The 13,129-nt window shown below is 40.1% G+C and overlaps 1 protein-coding gene across 1 annotated transcript; it reads left to right on the forward strand.

Moving 5' to 3' along the window:
- The first annotated feature begins 238 nt into the window (after positions 1-238).
- On the forward strand, positions 239-2,566 carry LOC147617371 (heterogeneous nuclear ribonucleoprotein 1-like). Its single transcript, XM_086775627.1, has 6 exons — positions 239-804; positions 1,005-1,045; positions 1,194-1,357; positions 1,468-1,564; positions 1,680-1,849; positions 1,966-2,566. Exons 1-6 carry the CDS (start codon positions 728-730, stop codon positions 2,428-2,430), a joined length of 1,014 nt encoding a protein of 337 aa, XP_086631753.1. The 5' UTR covers positions 239-727; the 3' UTR covers positions 2,431-2,566.
- Positions 2,567-13,129: the final 10,563 nt, after the last annotated feature.

Consider the following 13,129-nt stretch of genomic DNA (forward strand, 5'->3'; position numbering starts at 1 on the left):
ACACGGCCGATTTATCATTGTAAAATGGCGGGAAGGAATGTAGCATGGTCCACCAACTAGAGGGTGATTGGCTGAAGATAGGTGTGCCCAAGTTTGGGCAGCCAAGCTCGGCTGCCCACGCAGGGGCGAAACAGGGACAAAAGGTGGAGGCCGCGGTGATGACAGACGAATTAGGTGGGCACTAGGCGGTGTGTAAGGCATACAGGGGTATTTGATTCATAATGTGTGATTTAGGTTTGCCCCATAGAATGTAAAACGCCCATATGGTCGGCGTTCCTACGTAGTCCTAGGAAGCGCTTGTGGACTTGTGAGTGCACTGTGCATTGTTGTTGCTTTATGCCACAAAATTTATCGTTAAACCGAAACCCTAGGCCACATTCGAAATCTTCTTGCCACTCGAGAGGAGTTTTTGCAGATATGCTGAGCTATGGATGCCCATGAAAAGGAGAATATGAAACCCTAGCAGTGTATCTGGAGAAACCCTAGCTGATTCGCAGTTCGTGGATTATCGGAAACATTGGCTGTCTTAGGAGCCGCGAGCTGTGGTTTTGCAGTTCTAGCAGAACAGAAATTTGGAGAGCGGGAACCCTAGCGGAAGAAGGTATTCCTGCAGAAACCCTAGTGGAAGAACATCTTCTGCCGCTGATCAAGTCCTAAGGTCAAATCCAAACAGTGACGAGAGCAGCTTAGAAGAGAAACGGCCGCTGCAGGAGGACGAACCCTACCGATGGAGAACGGAGGAGAAGGCAGGAGGGGGTCTAGAGGCGACAGGGATTCCTTCGCCGAGAAGTCTTCCAGTGCAGGGTATCGCCATCTATCCTTACTGTTGTGGCTTTGCTTCTGGGGCTTCTTGTCACACTTTTCTTGTGGTATTAGGGTTTTGGTGTAGTTCATCAACGTACGCCTGCTGTAGTTTTGGTGTAGTTCGTCATCATTCGTTTCTTGTAGGATCGGAGTTTTGTGTACTGTCCATCATGATTGGCTAACTTATCTGGGTTATGAAGGAAAATCTTCATTGGAGGACTCTCTTGGGAAACCACCACAGGTGCTTTTTCCATACCTAAAGTCTCTCTGCCTGTAGGGTTCCAAAGTAGCCAAGATTTTAATCATAGTACTAATTCTGAAAACTTGAATTTCCTATAGTAGCCCTCTTCCAGGTGTTTGAATACTTTGCAAATTTTTTGTTGGTCCAGAAAAACTCACCAGACACTTCAAGAAGTATGGTGAAATCATTGACTCTGTGGTCATGCGTGATCGTTCCACGAGGCAACCTCGCGGGTTTGGATTCGTCACATATGCTGATCCCTCTGTCATTGATAAAGTGATGAAAGACACACACCTTATTGATGGACGAACGGTGAGTTGTGTGCTGCTCCTTTTTACTCACAAAGCCTAGTCTTTAGAGAACTCAGGCTAATGAACATGTTCTCCTTTCATGTACAATTTCATGTGAGCTGCTGAATTCAGGTTGAGATTAAGAGGTCTGTGCCTCGTGAAAGTATGGTGAAAGGACCCAGAACCAAAAAGATTTTTGTGGGTGGCATTCTTCCATCTGTCACAGAAGGTATAAGGCTCTAGCGTATGGCTTAGGTCTTGGGTTTGGGGGGCTGTTTCAGGGGTTACATCACGAGACTGGGTAATAATACTGACGATTGTATGTGCTTGTTTGTCAACCATAGGGGAGTTCAAGAGATATTTTTCTCAATTTGGCTCTGTTGTAGAGAGTCAAATCATGTTGGAGCATGGCACTGGACGATCTCGTGGGTTTGGGTTCATTACTTTTGATGATGAACAAGCAGTTGATGACCTTTTGTCACAAGGAAGGACTCATGAACTTGGTGGAAAGCAGGTTCAATGGGCCTCAAAACTTTTCAGTTTTTGTTGAAAGAGTTCTGTTCCATGTATATCCTAGGGAATGTATCCTGTGAGAGTAAGTTTTTTGTGCTTATTTGTGTGGTGATGCAGGTGGAAATTAAAAAAGCCGAACCTAAGAAAGCCTCTCAGGAATCAGAACCTGGCTATGGCCCCCCTCCTGGAAGGGGAGGGTATGGGCATGGATCTGGGGGTTATGGAGGTTACGATGATGGCTACGGTAGGTCTGGGTATGGCAGTAGCGCGTATGGGATGAGAGGTGGAGGTTATGGTGATGTGGCTTATGGCGGTGGAGGCTATGGCAGTGGCTATGGAAGTGGTGGCTTGGGGGGTTATGGGAGTGGTGGGGGTTATGGTGGATATGCTGGAAGCATGCTAAATCAATTTGGTGATTCTGATTCTTATGGTGGTATGGGCTACAGTGCATACGACAGTGGCTATGGGGGAGGTGGTTATGGTTTATCAAGTGCTTATGGAGGTGGATATGGCTCATCAAGCTCATATGGTAGTGGATATGGGCGCAGCAGTGGAAGATACCACCCATATGGTAGGAATTGACTTTTTTGTATAACTCAAATTCAGGCTTCCCATGTAGGAATCTTGACTTGGTAATTGTTAGGCGTCAGCCCAGCTCCCTGGGGACTTGAGGACAGTTTTTATTAATATCTTTAAATTGAAGCAGATTGTTTGTTGAGTTGAAATTGCATTCAGGGTGTTTTATCCAAGTAGATTTGTATGAACTTAACACATGCGTGATAGTATTCACTAGCAGAAAGTGGTACAAATATGTGTCTTTGTAAGATTTAACATAGCTAATTATGTAAGTCTTTTTGTCATCTGAAATATGTGTGGATTTAATATGGTTCCTGCTTACTTTAGAGTTAACATGTATGGGAGTGCCAAGAGCAGGGTGGGGACCATGAGGAAGGTGTGAGATCTTCCATCCCCAGGCTGTATTGGTAAGGACCACAACCCCTCCCTCCCTCCCCCCCCCCCCCCCCAAAAAAAAAAAGAAAAAAGAAAAAGAAAAAAGAAAAAAAGAGGAAACCTCCCCCGCCCCATTTTGTTTGTTTTTTTCATCCCCTTCCTCTCTGGAACACCGTCCATTCCACCCTCCTTCATTTATCCTGTATGTTGCAGATTTTGGATTGTTCTAATCAGTGGTGTGTTTTCTTCTTGCCTGAATGTTTCTTACTGGTGATGAAAGAGAGTTTGATATGCTGGTATCTTGTTACCTTAGACTTGGGCCTTATTTATCTAACTATAGTTGATGGATGAAGAATGCCATAGAACCTGAAACATCAAAGGTTGGAAGCTCAAGTTCTTTTGGTGTCTTTATTTTCTATATGTGATGGGCTCAGACACTGGGTTCGTGGGACAATTTTTCGCTGATTGAATATAATTAATCATTAGGTTAGAATTCTACGCTGCATTATTGTGCTTTCTGTATTTGTCTGGGAGTGCAAACCTGTTATTCTAGTTGAAGTAAACTTTTGATATGCATCATTTTCTAAAGGTTGCAGCAAATGGAAAGTATCTCTCAAATTGTGAGGGGGTTGTTAACCCTGTGAAATACCAGCGTGTGAGAGTTGCGAGGTCCAGGGATGAAATAGTGAAATGGGGGCCGCAGAAAAGTAGTTAAGGGCTTGAGGTTATATGGAGAACATGGCAGAAAGACCTCTCTCTCTCTCTCTCTCATTGGATCTGAAGCTGCAGGCTGGCCCTTGCAAGATGGCCTTCTCTAAGACGGTTCACCTCCCTTCAAGTGCATGCTTCTCCATAGGTTTCCCTTTCTTTGGCTCTTTGCTCCCTTTAGACATTTGTCTTTGGAAATGGTTCTCCCTTTGCTTCTGTCTTGCAATCTCTATGGCTCTGAAGGGAGCTATATGCTGGGCTTCATTAGTTTAGTGAACTCAAAAATGAGCCTCACTAACCTTCTAGCGCATCATGAGCCAAGTATGGTATTCAATGTGCTCGGCCCTTGACATTGTCTTCATTTGTGGACGAGACAGGTTTCATTAGCTTTGCAAAACTAAAGTATAAATCTTTTCCCTTAGAATAATGTGCACAAGAGAGCGACTTAGACGCACTTGAGAGATTCATTAAACTCACTAATCCAGAGATTTTAATTTAGTTCTGATGACCTCAAGGTAGTGTTTTCTCCTATGTGTTATCGGCTCGTGGTTTCTCTCCACTTATCCATTGTTTTTTGTTTAGTTCTGATGAGCTCAAGGTAGTGTTTTCTCCTGTGTGTGATCTTGGCTGCGAACAGAGTAGAGCTGAGCATTAATACCAACATCTACTGTTCTAGAGAATCAGCACTAATATATTGGCCTGGGGATTGCATGGTTGGTCTCAAGTTCATGTAAGGTTGTGTCCATCTTGCGCAAAAGTATTAAGGATGCCCTACATCATCCGAATGCACTCAAAATGAGAGCATGCATGAAGGGAGTGCAAATTGGGCGATGAGCCTTGAGGCAATATATAAAATTCTGTTTGCTAGAATTCTTGTATGTTCTTGTTTTGTTTCTTGTAGGGTTCTATATGGTAGGTGTAAATGATTATGAAAATTCATCGGTTACCCTCTATTCCATGCAACCTCCAAGGACTCCAACATTCGTATACAATTTTACAATCTAATGCTCTAGATTTTGCTGTGACAGAGAGTATCCAAGACATGGTGTTACACACCAATGGTGAGTATCCAAGACATGGAGTTAAACACGTCAATGGTGTAGATGAACTGATTAAATACAAGTGCTGACGTCACAGATCGGGCAAAGCCTCCTGGGGTGTGGCCTATATGCCTCTCTGGAGAGAAACTACAAAAGGCTGGAAGCTTGGGGTGGTAAAAGGTACAGGCTGATATTGTGATTGAAAGTGCGATATTGAAGAGAAAAAAAGGGACCAAGGGTGAATAATAACAATTCACATGAACGGGGATTCTTGCTCTTTTATCACGATGAAGGATATCCATTCCTCCTTAGATGCATATGCCATGACAGTTCTATAGGACAGTCACACGTGTCATGTGGTCACCAATTAGGGTTAGTGTTAGGGTATAATGAGTAACACAATGGATAACTTTGGGGCAGCTTTGGATCTGGTTCGGGTGGACTGAGTATGGGTAGACCAGCCTTTTTAGCTTAGTATGAATGAGTTAAGTAATTTCTATGACACTTTTCAAGAGTTAGTTGGACAAGTATTTTTCAAATAAAGAGGGTCCCTCACTTACCATTCTATTAATCTTTTACAAGTTTTTGGAGAGAGAGAGGATGGATTTTGTTAAGGGGTAATCCCAAGAAGCTAATTTCTGACTTATTCAACATTCCAAGTGATTCAAAGTCGAGTGGTCTCGACTTATCCTCTCTTTTAATCATCTGATCTGTGTCCCAACAAGAGGGTAATACAATACAACAGTCCAAGGCTTGAGTTCAACAGATTGGAGGAAGAATTTGTTGTGCAGTTTGAAGAGAAGCTAGTAGCTTCTTGGTAGAAATTTCAACTTTATAACATATAGTAGATTGAGATCCACATGTCTTTTGCTATCAATCTATTTTTTTTTAGTTTATTGCATTAAAGTATGGCAAGCTTCATGTTTATCATGAGGAGCAAGTTTGTTGGGGTGTGTTTTTTTTGGAGACTTTGGACCCATTGATGAGACACCTCATTTTTTTTTCCTTTTATGTTAGATTCTTCTTTTAATTCTAATAGATTTAGAGATTTGATACCCAGATGCATGTAAAGAGTACATTAGATAAAGAGATAATGATCTAAAATTATTTGATACGTGAAAAGCTACTAAACATAGACATGAAAAGCAAAAACAACCCATAGCTACAACAAATAAGATAAGTGATTTTTTCTTTTTCTTTTAGATATAATATTTTACTCAGAAAAATTAATTATAGGATTTGAGTTATAATGAATTGATGAGTTATAGGTGATTGACACTTTAAAACATCTTGTGATTAACATCAAGATTGAGATTAAGATTATGGTTTTGAATGACATTGAAAAATGAGAGTGAGAGTGACCTTACCCAGTGATTGACTAGTTGTGAGCTTACAAGAGTTGTATCTTCTTAATCGACATTTAATAAGATTGCTTCTTGTATATTTTGTTGTTTTCCTTTATTGTTTGTAATTATTTTTTGAATCTCATAATTTGGAGCTCCAAGAGGACTTTTATTTTTGTTGTATAAGAGGATTTTTGCGAGTTGGAGCGTTAGAAGTGGTATGAAAGATGAGGTTTATACAATCCATCTCAATAAGCACATTAAAATAGTCCAAAAGCTTATTTGCATGCTTAGAAGACGGGAAGAACCTTCACATCTCATACAAATATTCAAGTATAATAAGTAAGTGTGTTTATCTTTATATTTGAATTTTGGATTGTCAAAATGATACATTTGCTTATAGATGTCAAAAAAAAAAACTCTTAGTTTTATAAAGAAACACATGAGAAAATATTCTTGTCAATTATACACATTTGAAGACCAAGATAACATAAGCCATCTACAAATTTTGTACATTAGTCAAAGCCAAGAATGCACATAATAATCCTTAAACCAAGTTTCCATACTCATGAAAGAAAAGATTATTTAGACATTTTCTCAAAGTGGTAAAACTAATGCAAGAAAAAAGAGAGTTTCCATTTAACCAGACGTTCCTTGAGAACTTTGCTTCATCTTTTTCCCAAGTCGCATCTTCGATGGGGAAGAACTTCCATTTAACTAGACATTCCTTTAGAAGTGTGCTCGAAGAGTTTTCCCTTTCTCCCGGCCATATATCTTGGGTAGGCATAAAGACTTTCTCACTATCCAAAGACATGCTGAGGATCGAGCACATACTTCTTCAGAAGGCTAACATGAAAAAGATTGTGGATCTTCAGATGATCGGGAAGCCAAAGCTCATAGGATTTCTCTCCTATCCTTTGGGTTATCACATAAAGGTCCACAATATCTAGGTGCTAATTTATTATAGTTTCCTAAGGATAGAGAGCTCCTTTATCTTACCCTGAGAAAAACCATATCACCTTCTTGAAATTTTCGAACGAGCCTCTTAGGATTTGCATAATGTTCTTGTCTATCTTGAGAAACTTTTATGTCCTTCCTCATGGCCTGCATTTGTTGATCCATCTCATCCACCATTACTTCGAGATCTCTACTTTCTGACCAAGTGAGAGGGGTGATCCGATCCTATCCATAAAGGGATTTGAAAGGACGCATGCCAATTTTTCAATAAAGGGCTTGCTCTCATATCCTTCATAAGGTCCACAATATATGAGTGGTAATTTAGTATACTTTCTTAAGGATAGAGAACTCCTTTTTGGTCTTACCCTGAGCAAAACCATATCCCTAGAAAGCCTCTTGGGATTTGCATAACTTTTTTGTCTATCTTGAGCACCTTTTATGTTGCATCTGTTGTTCATCTCATACAACATTTGCTTGGAGATCTCTACTTTGATTAGTGGATCAGGGATCTGAAAGGACTCATCCCAATACCATAAATGAGGCGTTATAGGTAAACTCAACTAAATGAAGGTAATTCATCCATTTATCAGGCTCCTTGCTATAAAATCATTGAAAGATATCTTTTATTACTTGATTCACTGTTCAATTAGCCTGTCTTAGGATGATATGTAGTATTGAGATCCAGAGATGTGCCCATTGCTTCTTCAAAGAAGGTAGTTCCCAAATTGTAAAGTGAAATTTGCATCATGATCGATGTCTATCCTTCTAAGTAGCCCATGTGATTTGAAGATTTTCTTAAGGAATACCCTGGCAACATCAACTTGCTTCAGCGACCACCTCAAAAGTTTCTTCAAACTCTAGCAGCTTAAGCACTGGGTCTGAAATCGAGGCAAGAACTTTAAATCTCAAGTTCCATGTCGTTGTTGAGCATCATGGATCCAGCCATTTTCCACATCTTCAACTTCTTCTGCTATTGTGACAGCTTTGGAAGCAACAATCTAGGCATGCATTCTTCCTCTATTAGTTCCTGATGAAATTCATGGTACTCTAATCAATGGCTATGGAAGCTTGCTAACCCTAATTACATTGATTAACTTAATCTAATATTATGGAGGATGAAGCCTAATTACAAACAAAATGATGAACTGGTTAAACTAATCAAGCTTGACTCAAGTTCAGTTAGGTTACAAGATGGATACTTGTACTCATTAGAAAGACTTGAGAGCCACTTGTATTCATTGCTTGAAAATGACCCCTTTTATATAAGGGAGGTACACCTCTTACAAATGTGCTCATGTGGGATAATGTCCAAGTGTGATGTATGCTCTTGATCTCGGTCCTCTACTATGCCTTGCCCTTACCTTGTGCTTAATGGCACCACAAATCTCAACACCCCCCCTTGGTTCCATGATGTATAGGCTACTGCAAGGTGGTTGGATGTGAGTTACAACAGATCCATCACCCCCCCTTAGTGCAACATGCTACTTAAGGTGGTCAAGTGTAGTATTACAATATGCCATCACCCCATGGATGCAGAAGTCGTTTATCTCAGGTGGTCAGGTGTGGTAAAAAACAAAAGACTAGGTCTACTCATTTGATGACCTTTTATAACCATGGGCTAAGGTGGTAAGGCTTGTTGATGTAGCTTTGGTTTTAGAAGAGATGTTTGTCAGGGCTTGTTGATGTAGCTTTGGTTTTAGAAGAGATGTTTTAGAAGAGATGTTTGTCAGGGGTATCTCTTTGCTTAATGAAGACTCCACATAGTTGGTTTCTTGGTTCTTCAGTCTGTATTCCTCTTCTTTGTGTGTGAGTTTGTTGCAGTGTCCACATTTTGGTTTGTGTTTCAGTATGCAATCGCTTTTAAAGTGTCCTTTCCTTCTACAGTGGTAGCATTCGTGCCCTTGTTGGTGTAGAGTGCTTATTCCCTTGTGGTTCCTTGTGTTCCATTCTTTAGTCGCTTCTCTTCTTCAAGCAGGGATGAAATACAACTCTCAAATGCTAGTTTAGGTCAATTCTTTAGAACTAGTGCACCATATTTCTCACGCATGCTTTCCAGAAGTATGGCAAGTGCATCCTTGTCACCTATCTTTGTATCAATGCCATCTAGTTGGGTCATGATGCTTTTCATTTTGCTTATGAATTGTGCTAGTGACTCATGAAATCTCATCTCTAGCCATAAAATTCTATTTTCAAATGGATTTCTTGATTCTTGGCCTTGGAACCAAATATTAAGTTTAACTCATCCCATGCTTGTTTTGGAATCAATGTGATGAATAAGGTTGGTGCCCAAGTGCAATCTAATTAATGACAGTGCTTGTTCATCTCTTTCATTCTAATCATCAATTGGATTAGCGGGTGCATTTTTCGTAATTAATTTCCATAGCTTCTTATGCATGAGAAGATACTTCAGTTGTGTGGCCTAGGTGTGGAAACCTTCCCATAGAACTTCTCAACATTTGTGGTAGTTTCCTGACACCATTGTAAAGGTCTTGACTCTCGGTAGTGTCTAAATGCTTGGCTTACAAATTGGCAATACAGTGAATTTTTAAGTGAAAACACACGTAATGATGTGATTTTAATACATGTGAGTGACTGCAAGTGTCAAATTCCACCCCCACCCATAAGTTACAATATCAATTCTTGAATTACACTATTAATTACACTAATTAAGTCTTAATCCTTAATTAATAACACGTGAATTTGGGGGCTCAATTGAGAAAATTAGAGAGGTTTTTGATGGGTATTTTTGCATAGGGAGCTTGTGCCAGATGAGAAGAAGTGGCCTGACCTAAAGATCTAGCTTAAAACACCATGTTTATGCTAAAAAATTGTAGAGAATTAGAGACTCATTTTTAGTTCACTACAAGTGATATAGTGAATCATTTGACTCAAGATTTGATAAGTAGGATCCTTGGACAATGGGAAACACTCTCCTAAAAGGTATTAGACCAATTACATTAGGAGAAAGGATCAGAAGATCAGTCGTTGCGTTTTGTGCCGCTGACAGACGACTGAATCATGTCGAGTCCTTTGACGTGGTGGGTCACCTTAATGTGGAGAAAGTACACCCAAAAGGGTTTGAGCAATGGTGGTGAGGATTGGGAGAATAAAGCCTTGCAAGATTGGCCACAAAAAGGAAGAGGAGGATAAGATTAGGATTATTGATCCTAATGGTGTGATTAGTGCAAATGGTGGTAGAGAAGTGCTAATGAGAAGCTCAAGGAGAAAGGGAAGGCTCTGATACCATGATGAAATTCATGATATCCTATTCAATGGATATGGAAGCTTGCTAACCCTAATTACATTGATTAACTTAATCTGAGCCTAGTTACAAACACAATGATAAACTAAGTGAACTAATCAAGCTTGACTCAAGTTTAGTTAGGTTACAAGATGGAAACTTGTACTCATAGAAAGACGAGAGTAGCTTGTGTTTATTGCTTGAAAATGACCCCTTCTATATGAGGGAGGTACCCCTTCTATATGAGGGAGGTACCTCTTCTATATGAGGGAGGTACGCCTCTTACAAATGTGCTCATGTGGGATAATGTCCAAGTGTGATGTGGCTGCATGCTCTTAATCCTAGTTCTCTGCTAATACCTTGCCCTTACCCTGTGCTCAGTTGCACCACAAATCTCAACAGTTCCTCGATTCGGAATAGGAGGAGTTAGGCTACTTGTACTGATGCAACATGCTTTAGTACATTTTGGTAGTCTTTTATTTGATGACTAGGTTTAAAACATGTGATGCACTAGTTCTTATGGTGAGATCTCTCATACAAGTTGTCTGGCATATTAGACCTTCTTCCCACACTTTATCCTTACATCCTAGAGGTTACTTCTATTTTTGGAGAGCAAGGGAAAGGTTGGGAGTTGAGCTTCTTCTTTTTGGAGCCCTATGGTGGAGAGAGTGGAATAGGAGGTCTTTTAGTTGGAAATGGAGGACCCTTCACTACAAGAAGTCCTTGGCCATTATCATGGCCTTATATGTAGAAGATGGTTTAGCATTTTTCACCAGAGGGTGACTCCAGATTACGAACGAAGTGGTGAAGAAGGTCCTTCTCATCCATTAGAGGTGCATACTTCATAATTAAGGCAAATTCTTAGTGATATTTATCAATGGTTTTACTCTCCTAAGACAGCTCCCAAAATTCCAATGTCTTATCCTCCACATAACTAGGAGGACGATATCGTTGCTATAAATGGATCTTCATCTCGTTCCAAGTTACTTGATTTTCTTCTAAATGGTGAGTGGTTGCAGATATTTCTCCACCAAATCTAAGCAAAAAATCTAGGTAAGAGCCATCTTGCTTCTCTCATTGAATCCAGTAATGTAAAAAATAATAATCTCGTTGCCTTTCGATGACTCAAGAATTTAGCTCATCACCCAAGTTTACACCCTTGCCCGCCAGGCTAAGCCTTGCAAAGGATATCCTTGAGATCATCAAATAAAAATACATGACTAGGGATAGATTGGGAGAGGGATCTTATAGGTCTCAACATGTTCGACAAAGTGCTTGTGGGAAAAAATATTATCAAACTTCAAGGGATTTAGGTCTCCACTATTGTGAATGAGATAACTTGGTCCAAAGACTGGTCTTGGCTAGGAACTTACCCTTTTTTCAAACCCATCACAAAATCTTCATACATGGTCCTGTGTAAAACTAGCTTGAATGTGAGTCATATCAACAAAAATGAAGCCATAACTAGCATGCAGAGACCTGGGGAAAAAGATGGAGTGAACTTTAGGCTTTGTTATTACACCTGAGAAGGTTGTAACATTTTAATGGAAGGTCTTAATGGATGCTCTCCCTACATGCCATAAAATTTTAAAAAGGTCTTAATAAGTGTAACATTTTTATGGAAGTTCTTAATGGGTGCTCTCCCTACATGCCACAAACCTTTAAAAAGATGCATGTGTTATGAGATTGTATTTTAAGCCCTCTTAAAAATATTATTCTACTCTCTTAGATAATTCAGGGATGCCTTGATTGTTTTTGCGTCATGCTAAATTATGTTAATATTATGGGTGATGCCATTACAAATATTAATACATTTGGTGCACATTGGGGTATGCCTGTAGCTTCCTATGTTTGTTGTAGTTGGTTTATATGGCAGGGTGATTCCTAGAGTATTTATGCTTGATGAACCTATGTGTGGTGGTGATGGTTTGTATACCTATGAAAAATATGTTATGGTTTGTATACCTATGAAAAATATGTTGATTTCATTGAATTGTTTGTTGGATATTTTATAAGTGAGGAGGACTTGGAAGATTGAGATGGATGTACACAAATTATTATTTTGCAAGATTAAGGTGGATATGGACAAATTATTATTTGAAAGGCATTCATAATTTTGAACACGATTTGTATATGTACTAGCTTATGCACATCATTTTATTTATTTCCATATGCTTAGGCTTAAAGCATAGACTTGGACAGTATTTACTTTTTGATATTTTTAAAAGCTTGAAAGCTTTCCACTAGCACTAAGCAATTTAATAAAGAAGATAGAGCTCTCTATTTTGGGGATGGTCATCGAGGGAGCTTTTCTTAGCTGCCCTCTCTCTCTACTTGAACAATCTCTCTCTAACTATTGCCACCACCATCTCTTCCCACCACCACCTAGCCCACCAGCCCCAGCCCTCTCCACCTCCACCTCCACCTCCACCTCCACCCAGCCTAGCCCAGTCCCCTCCACCACCAACCTTGATCCTTCCCTCCTCCTTCCTTTCACTCTCTATCTATCCATCGTGCCTTCCTCTCCTCTCCTCTATCCAAATGACATTCAAGCCTTTTTGTTGCTCTTCTCTCTCTCTATATGTCTCTTTGCTCACTCTCTCTATCTACCATCTCTCTCTCTATCCTCCCTCTCTTTCACTCTATCCCTCTCTTACCTCTTATTCTACTTCTCTCTCTCTCTTGCTCTCTATATCCTCCTCTTGCTCTCTATATCCTCCTCTTTCTCTCTATCCATCTCTTTGCTCACTCCACCAACCTTGATCCTTCCGTCCTTCTTCCTTCCTCTCTCTATCTATCCATCGTCCCTTCCTCTCATCTCCTCTCTCCAAATGACATTCAAGTATTCTTGTTGCTCTTCTCTCTCTATATATGTCTCTTTGCTCACTCACTCTCTCTCTCTCTCTCTCTCTCTCTCTCTCTCTCTATCCTCCTTCCCTCCCTCCCTCCCTCCCTCCCTCTCTCTCTATCCTTCTCTTACCTTTTATTCTCCCTCTCTCTCTCTATCCTTCTCTTACCTTTTATTCTCTCTCTCTCTCTCT

This window comes from Cibotium barometz, chromosome 36 (assembly GCF_041138505.1).
Source record: "Cibotium barometz isolate CiBa-2024 chromosome 36, ASM4113850v1, whole genome shotgun sequence".
Lineage (NCBI taxonomy): Eukaryota > Viridiplantae > Streptophyta > Polypodiopsida > Cyatheales > Cibotiaceae > Cibotium > Cibotium barometz.

Excerpts from the sequence above, each read along its gene's own strand:
- LOC147617371 (XM_086775627.1), top strand. The coding sequence starts at position 728 with ATGGAGAACGGAGGAGAAGGCAGGAGGGGGTCTAGAGGCGACAGGGAT. Across the intron at positions 1,046-1,193 it reads CTCTTGGGAAACCACCACAG|AAAAACTCACCAGACACTTC; the intron begins GTGCTTTTTCCA and ends TTGTTGGTCCAG. Across the intron at positions 1,565-1,679 it reads TCTTCCATCTGTCACAGAAG|GGGAGTTCAAGAGATATTTT; the intron begins GTATAAGGCTCT and ends TGTCAACCATAG.